Below are 10,986 nucleotides of genomic sequence, written 5' to 3' on the forward strand. Positions count from 1 at the left end.
AAAACACTGATAAAATAATTAAGGCTAAAGAAATAGACATTCTACGTTCATGGATAGGAAAACATGTCAATACTATTGAAAACCACCTACAAACTCAATAAAATCCTAATCAAAACTCCAACAGTGTTATTGTTATTATGGGATGAAAAAGCTAATCCTCAAATTCCTATGAAATTGCATGGGGTCCTGAATGGCCAAAACAAGCTTGAAAAAGAAGCACAAAATTAAAAAAGTCTCACATTTTCCAATTTTTAAAACTGAATAAAAAGCTACAGCAATATAAAAACTGAGGCACTGGCATAAGGATAGACATATAGATGACTGGAACAGAATTTAGAGTTGAGAAATACACTAGCACATCTCTAGGCACTTGAGTTTTGACAAGAATGACAATTCCCTTCAAGTGGAAAAGAATAATCTATTCAACAAACGGTGTTTGGGATACTTGGATTTCAACATGTGAAAGAATAAAATGGGACTCCTACCTCACAGCATAAATAAAAATTAACTGAAAATGAATTAAGAACTGAAATTTAAGAAGTAGTGCCCTTAAAAGAAAACAGGAGTAAATCCTTCATGGCCTTGTCATTGGCGCGGAAATTCTTAGACATGCCAAAGCATGAGTAACAGAAGATAATGAATGATAAAGTAGATAAACAAAACAAAACAAAACAAAAAACCAAAAAAACGAATTCAGCAAAGGACATCATCAAGAAAGTGAAATTACAGGACTCGGGGGCGGGGAGGCAGCGCGCCGCCTAGCCTAGGCCGGCGGGCGGTGGTAGGCAGCGGAGGCTCGGCGGTTCGGCGGGGGCGGTCTCGTGGGTTAAGCACACAATCACTCCCTAGGGACAACCCCGAGCCCGCCCAAGCAGCTGCGCCCTCACTAGTTCAGGGCACCTGAGAGGAGGCCGGCGCCGGGATGGTGCGGGTCGGCGCCTGGAGGTGCAGCTGACCCGGGGCCCAAGGCGCTGAGAAGAGCCTGACCTACTGCTCCCAGCCAGGCACCAAGCGCTTCGCCCCGCATCGATCTCTGGGTTCCCGCCCGCGGATTTCCAGCCTACAGGGTCAAGCCACTCGCCGAAGCCCTGAACTCTGCCCCCCAATCCCCCAAGCGGTCCCCCTGCGGGAATGTTCAAAAATGAGTACCAGGGAGGTGCATTTGTGGAAATCTTTAGTGCTCAGGGAAAAAATCCTGGTGCAAAATGGAAGATTCATGGTAGTCCATCTGTGATTTGGAAAGAGTTTGATAAAGAAGTTAAAAGTTTTGTGTTTGTCCTGGAAGGCAGCAGCCAAACAAATAAAATTCAGTTACCAAAGGAGAAATAAGCAAATCCATCAGAACTCTTGCTGCCTCACTGGCTCACTACTATCAATATGGTAGAGTCCGATTCCTAGAGAATTTTCCAGGTTGGACTGATCCAGGGGTTTCTTGTACTTCAGATTTACATACCCCTGGGACAAGACTTCTCCACTGAATTGCTAATTACTGATTTAGAAAACATCAAAAGAAGATTGTATTTATCAACTGTCCTTAAGGAACTATCCTCAACCCCACTTCATGCAAAAATCTCACTCTTCATGATCAAGTGCAAAATTTGGTGCAATCTGTGCATTGACTTGGTAGCATTCACCAGTGAAATATTCAAGGGGGCAGTTTTCCAGTCACTGGATGGAATTATTGTCTCAGCTAACTGTAAGCTACAGAAAATCTTCACCTTAAAATCAAAGCCTCAAGACACTGCTGATAAAGATGGGTATGTTTTGCTATCAAGACTTTAAAATCCTCTGATGTATGCAATTTAAAACATGCCATGCCTTTGGAATAGTATGGATGCATGGTAGCTGTTTGATTTTATGTCTGCTGAAGTGAATTTGCTCACAATCATTGATTCTTGATTTCTTTATTCTGGACCAAAATGTTACTAAAGCTGAATATCACACACACACACACACACACACACACAAAAAAAAAAAAAAAAAAAAAAAAAAAAAAAAGAAAGAAGGTGAAATTACAGAATGGAGAAAACAGACTTTATTTATTCAAGGGTGCCATGGTGACAGTTCTAGGGACCACTGTGGAATGTCGTAGTAGGGGAGGTAGACTGGACTCAACTCTGAAGCCAGGAAGGACAAATGGAGATTTATGACCAAGGAGCAGAGTGCAGGGGGATGTCAGTGAATGAAAAATGACTAAAGGGAAACATGCTTGGTAAGGGGCTTGTGGCTAAACTGACTTAGTAAGATTTTTCTTTTCTTTTTTTTTGGCAAAATGATGTCAGACATGGGAATTTTGATTTGGTGACAAGTAGAAACAAATGGAGTCAGGTGAGAGAATATACAGGCAAGGCTTTTTATTAGGACTTCTCCTAAGAGAGGGGAGACAACACTGACCAGGTGTCAGGCTGGCTTTCTGATCAAAAGGAGAAAGTCAATTTTAGTTGTGTGAAAGTGCTGTTTGCAAAGGAGGAGCTAGGGTTTTGGATGCTAATTGACTCTAGGCACATTTTGAAGTTGTGCTTTTCTTTCCCTAGAGTGCACTTCAACTCTGAGGAAGGCATGGCCAGTGGGTCATCCTGGGGCCAAATGTCAGTTTTTCATTTTGAAGTTGCTTTCTACATAAGCATCTCTGCCTGGTGGCATGGATGAGTTGCTGTAGCTGTTAGGGTAATACCTTGGTGGGAAATGGAAAGGAACACATAATAGAAAGAAGCGAGTCAAGGACCTTGGGATTTTGCCATTTTGATGGTTTCTTCACAGTGCTGGCCTTTCTGTTGTTTGTCCTGGAGCATCATGGCAAGAACATCGTGACCCTAATGATGTACCTGATCTCTGAAGCTGGTAAGGTATTTAAGGGGGATGGTTAAGACACATATTAAGCTTTTAGTACCTAATAAGCTATAAGTTAAGGCAGCAGACAAACAAACAAACTTGTATTATCTTTTAATGACTGTCAGGTCGTGAGTTAAGGCCCAGGAGTGGGTTTGCTCTTTGTCCCTGTGGTGGTCTTTAACAGTCTCAAAACTATATTCCACAAAGGCAGCAAGGGAAGCCCAAGGTCAGGCCTAGTCAGAAAGGTAGAAGGCTGAATAAAGTGTTAGTCAAAGGAGACATTATTTTTTGTTAGGGTTTACTCTCCAGAGCTCTGTTTCAGAACTCTGAAAATTCAACAAGATAATTAATGACCCTAGTTTTTGGGAGAACAATAAGGAAAAATGGGTAAAGGATAAACATTTCTCCAAAAGAGATATAAAAATGGTCAACACACATGTGAAAAGATGCTTATCATTGGTCACTAGAGAAATACACTTCAGAATACAAGGAGGTACCACTCAACATCCACTAGGATGGCTATGATTAAAAAAAAAAAAGAAAAGGAAAAGTAAGTGTTGATAAATATGTGGAGAAATTGGAACCTCTGTGGCTGGTGAGAATGTAAAATGGTGATGCTTCCGTGTAAAATAGTTTTCTGGATTCTCAAAATGCTAAACATGCAACTACCCTGCAACTCAGCAGTTCTATTAAACTTGTACCTAAAGAATTGAAACAGACTCAGACAGATACTTTCATAGAAGTGATTATTGTAACATTGTTACCAAAGAAAAAAGTATTATATACATATAGTGGAATATTATTCAGCTGTAAAGAGGAACAAATAATGCTGATACATGCTATAACATGAATGAATATGCTAAGTGAATAAACCAGATACAAAAGGACAAATGATATGTTACATATAAGCAAATTCATAGAAACGGTAAGTAGATAAGTTACCAGAGTGCAGAGTGGAAGAGGGGAAATGAGGTGTTACTGCTTAATGGTTATAGAGTTTCTGTCTGAGGTGTTTCTGTCTGGAAAATACACAGTGGTAATGTTTGCACACATAAAGCATATAATTAATGCCATGGAATTGTAAATACATATTAAATACATATGGTTAAATACATATTAACGTGTATATTTTACCATTGTTAATAAAGTTCTGCCACGAAGACTCTTGGTGGCTTCCCCAGCATGTTCTCCATCATTTGTTCCTTCTTCTTAGTACGTGCCCAGCTTGATTCAGGAAGGGCTGGACTCTGGTAAGAGTAGTCCAATCACAACAGTCCCAGCTCCCCTACTGTGATCGACCCAGGAAGCAAGATGTAAGCCAATCAGTGCATGGGATTCCTTGTTGACCTTTATTGGTTCAAGAGTCATCAAGAAGCTTATGTGGCCCAATCCAGACAGGGAAGAATATTTATTCCTTTGTTAAAGATTTATTTTTTCCCCTTTTCTTTTTTTGCACACTGGGGGAATAGATTTTCTAACTAAATGTTTCCTAGTGGAAATATACACTGGGTGGGGGGGGGCAGGTGAGGGACAGAAAGAATGGGGACAGTCCTTTGAAGAGTTTAAAATATCTTCCCTGCCATTCCTCCATTTCTTGCTATGAATATTCTAAATGCATTTCAGGTACTCGTGGTTTGGATTTGTGTCGTGTAGGTTCCAGCGTATGTTCCATTCTGCCCAGGCTGGAGGAAGACGTAACTGAGGCTCCTGTCAGGGACCCACCACTACCATCACCACCTCCCCTCCCCTGGGACATGTTACTTCTCTGCTGCTGCCGAAGCCAAACATCATCCTATCTGGAGCCTTGGGGATTTTCCCAATTATAGCAGTAATACAGAGTCCACGAAAAATAAGTTACAGGAGCTTTCTGACTTTGGGAAAATCATCTGCTCATTTGTTGTGACATTGCAGAATAAAATACAGAGGAAGAAAACCGAGGGGTACCGGCTCTGTTGTTCTAACAACCCCAAATCCTAAGTACCACAATATATGCCTCTGTTGAGCTCCCTGCTGCGTGATTGATTCTAAGTGACTAGTTTCCCTGTGGGTCCCCTCTATCAGGAGACAGGCTTGCAGGGGGTCTGTCTGGGCATGCTTATCTGGATATTTCTTTCTTCTTTTGTTCTTTCTTCTCAGTGGAGGAAATAGTAAGGGGGCTCACATCTTCCCTATCTGTTTCAGCACCTCTTACTCCATTGATGTTTCCAGTGAACAATGGAGCTGCCGCTCACAGCTCTCCCTCTGACATCAATCAGCTTCCCTGAGGAAAAGATGTATTATTCAATAAGTGATCCAGGGACAATTGGGTAGCCACATGGAAAAAAAAAATAAAGCTAGAACCATAATCCACCTTACCTCAAAATAAATTTCAGATGTATAAGACTTTTAAACAGGAGAAAAACAATGCTGTGAAATTACAAGAAGACACTTTTATTAATTGAACACTGATAAAATGGATATATTTTTGAAAATTATAAAATGTTAACAATGGAAGGAAGAAGAAATAAAAAAGCCTTTAATACTCCAACATTCAATAAATAGAATAGTCAAATCTTCCCCCTTCTCATAACAGGACCCCAAATCCAAATAGTATGTGAGTTCCACTAATAAATACCAGTGTGGTAATGCTTCTTACCTTATTCCATTTGTTCCAGAAAATGGCCCACTTCAAAATTTAACCACAGTCCCAAAACCATGTAACATATATGGGTCTATATGTGGAGAAATCATCACAGGGTTTCATTGCTTAATGGTTAGAGAAACTCTGTAACCACCACGCTATCCACCTCATTCTCCCCCTCCTCTACCTGCCCTCTAGTAACTTACGTATTCTCTGTTTCTACGAGAAAATTGTAGGCTCATTTTGCCTTTTAGAATAGAGAAAAAAATCATAACCAAATCCAACAAGCATTAAAAATTCTTTTGATTTACTAAAGGAAGTTTTATCCCAACAGTGTGAGGATGGTCCACTGGAAAACAATATCTCTCCATGATACCATTTATATCATTTATGCAGAAAAATTTGATAAAGTTCAACACTTCATTATATTCTTATAAAAATATATTGATGAATAATGAATGTACTTACAGAAATGTATTCAAATTTTAAGTATACGATTCAATTTTTTATGAACTGGAAACATCCAAATACCCAATACTAGCAACACTAAATGTCACACCCGACCTCTTGCCAGTCATAAATCACCCCTCCCCAAGGAATACAGCCACTATTCTGACTTCAGATCAACAGAGTAAAGGTTTCAAATTCAAAAAATGGTACTGGGACAACTGAGTAGCCATGTGAAAGAAAGTTGGATTTGTAGATTATTCTAGTTGAATTTGATATAAATGGAGGGGGAGTTTAAGCCCCTATATCTGATTTCATCCTCTCAACATTAGATTCATCAGTCATTCACATCATAGAGTGCAGTTATAGTTTATTTTCTGTTATGGCTGCTGTGTAGAGTTCCATTATGTGAATATGATATTTTACTTTTTCATTTAGATAATTTGATGAACATGTGGGATATTTTCAGTTCAGTGCTGTTTAAATTAATGCTGTTGTGAAAATTTTTGTGCATATTTTTGATAAACTTATGTATGCATTTCTGTTGTATGCAGGTAGCTAAGAGTGGAACTGTGATCAGAAGGCAGGTGTATATCCAGCTTTTAGAGATACTATTAGTCTCTTAAAGAAACTTAAGTTAGACATAAGGGTCAGAAACAGACCTTGAGACAAATATTCATGTACAAGTGACTTACTAAGAATGTGCTATCCAGGGAAGTGGATCAGGTAATGAGGGAAGCAGGACAGACAAGAGAATGAACCCAAGTAAAGTCTCTGCCACATGAAGACACAGCAAAAAGACTGCCTTCTGTGAACCTGCAAACAGGCTCTCACCAGACAGAAAATCTGCTAGTGAGTTGGTCTTAGACTTCTAGCCCCCAGAACTATGAGCAAAAAATGTTTGTGATTTGAATCACCCAATCTGTGGTATTTTGTTATAGCTGCTAGGGTAGACTGATACAAGAACTGACCATGCCTATTATAATGTTTGTGCCACTTCACACTCCCCACTGCACGACTCTTGTGCCACATCCTTTCCAACATTTGATAATATCTTTCTGCTTTCAATTTAGCCACAACAATGGTTCTTCAACCATATAACAATAGAAAACATTTTAGCAAAGGAGAATTAGAAAGGGATTTCTTTCACTTGATGGAGTTCATAAACCAAAACCTATAGTAAATATTATACTTAGTATAGATACGTTAGATGAATTTAGAATTAAGCAAAAATTAAGGATGTTCTCTCTTGATGCCAGATTTTACATGATATTAAATGTTCTGAGAAGTACTATCAGACAAGAAAAAGAAAGAAGTCATATGGATTTATTTGACCCTATAGATTGCTTTTTAAAATGTAGAGAACACAAAAGAATCAACAGGAACTAATTAAATCTAATAAGAATGTTCATTGGGGTTGCTAGATACAAAGGTTAATTTACAAAAATCTATAGTATTTATGTACAACATCAATAACTACCCACAAATATAACAGAAAATAATCTATCCATAATAGTTATAAAGACTATACAGTATTTAGGAACTGACAGAGTTTAATACAAAATACCAATAGAGAACAATGTAAAGTTTAATTAAGAGACAAAAAAAAAACTAAGTAAATATGATTTAAGTTAACTTCCAAAGATGTTCATATTCCATTATTTTGTAAACTTAACACAATTCCAATACAAATTCTAGTATGACATTCTGAGGATTTCATTGGAATTATTCTTAAATTTATAGAACAGAATAAATGTTTATAATAATTTAGATGATTATTAGAAAGAAAAGCAGGGAGGGAGATTTGCCCTACCACATAGGGAGAAGTATCGCAATATTACTATAATAAAACAGCATTCTACTGATGCCAAGCAGGTAATGGGTCAAAGGAACAGAGTAGAAATGGCTCTGGGACAAATTCATGCCTATATGATATCTGATGCAAGATACAAGTAGATGATTTTGGGAAAATTTGCTACTTACCTTAACCCATATATAAATGGAGAATTCACTTGCATTAAAGATCTAAATGTGAAGATTAAACCTAAAAGCTAATGGAAGAGACAATAGGAGAATAAGCATTACTAATGGGGTGGATAATAATCAAATTAAAATGAATACCATTTTTTTTTCTCACTTAGCAGATTGGCCAAGATGACGCAGTTCAATATGGGTTAAATTACAGACAACGGAATCCACCTACGTGGTTTAAACAGAAACGGTTTGGATATAGGGAATTAGGCCCTTAAAGAATAGTTGTGAAGGCAGAAGAAGAAGAATCCAGATCAGTTTCCTAGGACAAGGTGCCACTGTAGCAGGGGGATCGGGTACCCCAGTCAATGGATGCCTTATGCTTTGCCCCTGCCCTCAGAGAGATTCAGGTAGACAAAAGTCTGTAGTAGTGTGTCTGCTTAGGGGAACTTAAACCACATCTGGAGCCCTCCCTACTAGGGTGTCTTTGTGGTGCTGATTTTAGTTTTCCAGTCTTGATAAGCTAGAAGAGGATAGCAGTGAAGATTGAACAAGCCAGTCAGTGGATCTGCCATTGTAGGCAGGCAGGGCACTAGGCCCCATCTTGTGTCACTAGAAAAGCTTGCTGTTGATAATGTGCATGAAAACGATGGTTCTTATGGCTAGGTATTTGTACACTGGCCAGGTTGTTTTTCTGCTCACTTGTCACAAATAATAGAACTTTGCTTTAAACTGCTGTTCTTTTTGCTAGAGATTTTCTGCTCTTGTTCCTGAACTTGGAGAGATTAAGAGGGCTTAGACCAATAGAATCGTGGAAGTGGCAGAGTGATTTCCCTTGCACAGATACACAATTTTTATATCTTTATGAGAAAGGTCAAGTGAGTCCTAGATTGAGCAGGAGTCTGAACTCTCTAGCCCAGGCTCTTGTTTATTTCCCCAGAACAATGAATAACTTCCCTGGGCCTCACTGAAGTGGGAGGTTGGAGTTTTCCCTATATTTGAGAGCCATATGGTTTTGTTGTGAATGGGAGGTAAAAGGGAACTGTATTAAATAAATGTGAAGGCAGAATGGCTCTGTTTGGGTGAGGGGAACCCAGGGTGTGGACAGCCCTGCCCTCTGCCCTTCTCTTTTTGTGCAGTAGGCTTAAAGAAACTCTGAAGAGCCCAGTTCGAAGACAATTGGACTGGCTTCTTTCAAATGTGCCTTTCAGCCTTAATTATTTTTCAGCTAAGAAACCAAAGGTTAATTTCAACAGACTGCATCAGAAAATAATCACCACTCAAATATACCAAAAGGTGTTCCCCTTTCCACACAGGCTTCAAGTAAGGAAATCATCATCTTGTTTTATTTCTGTAAATTGAACCACATGATAACACGTTTCCCATTGGTCATGATTAAAGTTTCCTTCTTCTGTGTAGGAGCTCCTCTGGTCACTTCAAACTTGCTGGGGTCAGACAAGTCAACTCTCTTCAACAAAAAAATCTCTCCACAACAAGCCTCCCACAACAAATCTACCACAGCTCAAACTGCCCTTGGGCTCCACCTCCAGGGCTTTTGGATTCTCTAGTTGTGGGTCTCATGGTCAACATCTTTCCACTCTTGCTTCCAGTTGCCTTTCTCAGGGTCTTGACTCTGGGGATAACGCAGCTGAATGAAGCATGAGTCTATGCTTTTTGTGGAAACCGCCAAGCTCCTAGGGGCCTCTTCCCTGTACCCTTTTCAAATGAGCATCTTCTTCCTTTCTACCTCCCTGTTCTACTTCAGCTTAACCACCTGGTTTAATGGGCCTGAGTTCCCTGAAGAAGGCAGGGTGGAGGTCAACTCCAGGGTACATGGAAACTTCAGTTTGGGACTCCTAAATGTAAAAGCATTTTATGTTCTTTAAGGAAAAAGAAAGGTAAACCTAAATATAATAGCAGAGGATGGGGGCAGATTGATTCTCTAAAGTAAAATAACATTTCTTTGGGAATAGCATTGCAGTGGGAATAACAGATCATTACAATGGAACTAAGCATGTCATGTGAGCTGTGGAGTTATTCAAAGAGTTGGGAAAGGGAATATTTTTAAAGACAAAAATGAGGAGGATTACATTAGATATTTTGACACAATGATTCCTTGACCACAATGATTGATTACAAGAGTGACTCAGTCCAGGGTTGAATAGGTGGTTGCCGGGCAAATTCCTGTAGAGGCACTCCTCATATAAGGTTGTGGTGGCCTCTGTGCAAACATGTGGTTCTAGCAGAGTCTTCTATGATAGTTATTATTGGTCAGTCATGTATGCCTAAGAACCTTTTCTTCATAAACTCCCAGCTTATTTACCTTTTTGTTGCCTTACTGTTATTAGGGTTGACAAAAGTGACTCCATTTTGATTCTGACAACTTTTACATTTCTTTCATAGAACCCAGACTTTGGAATATCAGAATTTGCTCCATGGGGGAGAGGGGAGGGGAGATGGAAGCAAATGGGGACACACAGGATTTATACTTTCATTCTTTAAAATATGTCATGATAGTAAAAAAAAAAAATGACCAGCATATACTGTTACATCTGCTTCTTTAAAAAAAAAACATGAAGCAAAAATTGTGAAATAAAGTCAAATCTAAAGGATAAAATTAAAAAATCTATAATTACACCCCCTGAAATATCCTACTGGTAAATTTTGATGTGTCTCCTTCCTTTTTAATTTTTGTTTGTTTTCCCTAAGCACATTCTTCTACTGTTAAGGTCATATTTCACATTTACTTTTGCAAGCTTTTCTCTGTATTTATAAAATATTTTATGCACTCTTACAAGTTAAAATTCCTTTTTCACCACTTTGTAAATGTTCTTTGGGTTCTTAAAGTGTAGCTGCCTGGGGTTCAATAGAGAACAATGTCCTCATTGTCTTTACACTGACTTGTAGGCAACCAGAGAGTCCAGAGGAGGAATCAGGGTGAACAGTGGGAGACCTGGGGAGGTTACTGGCAGTAGGCAGTGGGAGGATTCTTAGTTCAGAGTTGGTGCCTCTCCTGGACAAAATGCAAAATGTGTGTGTGTGTGTGTGTGTGTGTGTGTCCGTGTGTGTGTGTGTGTGTCCGTGTGTGTGTGTGCAGGTGCATTTGTATTTTTAAA

The 10,986-nt window shown here is 39.1% G+C and overlaps 1 protein-coding gene across 1 annotated transcript; it reads left to right on the forward strand.

Moving 5' to 3' along the window:
* Positions 1-1,131: 1,131 nt before the first annotated feature.
* Positions 1,132-1,782, forward strand: LOC306656402 (protein CFAP20DC-like; the record flags this gene model as incomplete). The annotated part of the gene is made up of 2 exons (XM_079131533.1): positions 1,132-1,325; positions 1,401-1,782. 2 exons carry the CDS (start codon positions 1,132-1,134, stop codon positions 1,780-1,782), a joined length of 576 nt encoding a protein of 191 aa, XP_078987659.1.
* Positions 1,783-10,986: the final 9,204 nt, after the last annotated feature.

This window comes from Sciurus vulgaris, assembly GCF_902686455.1.
Source record: "Sciurus vulgaris genome assembly, chromosome: 3".
In the NCBI taxonomy this organism is placed as follows: Eukaryota; Metazoa; Chordata; class Mammalia; order Rodentia; family Sciuridae; genus Sciurus; species Sciurus vulgaris.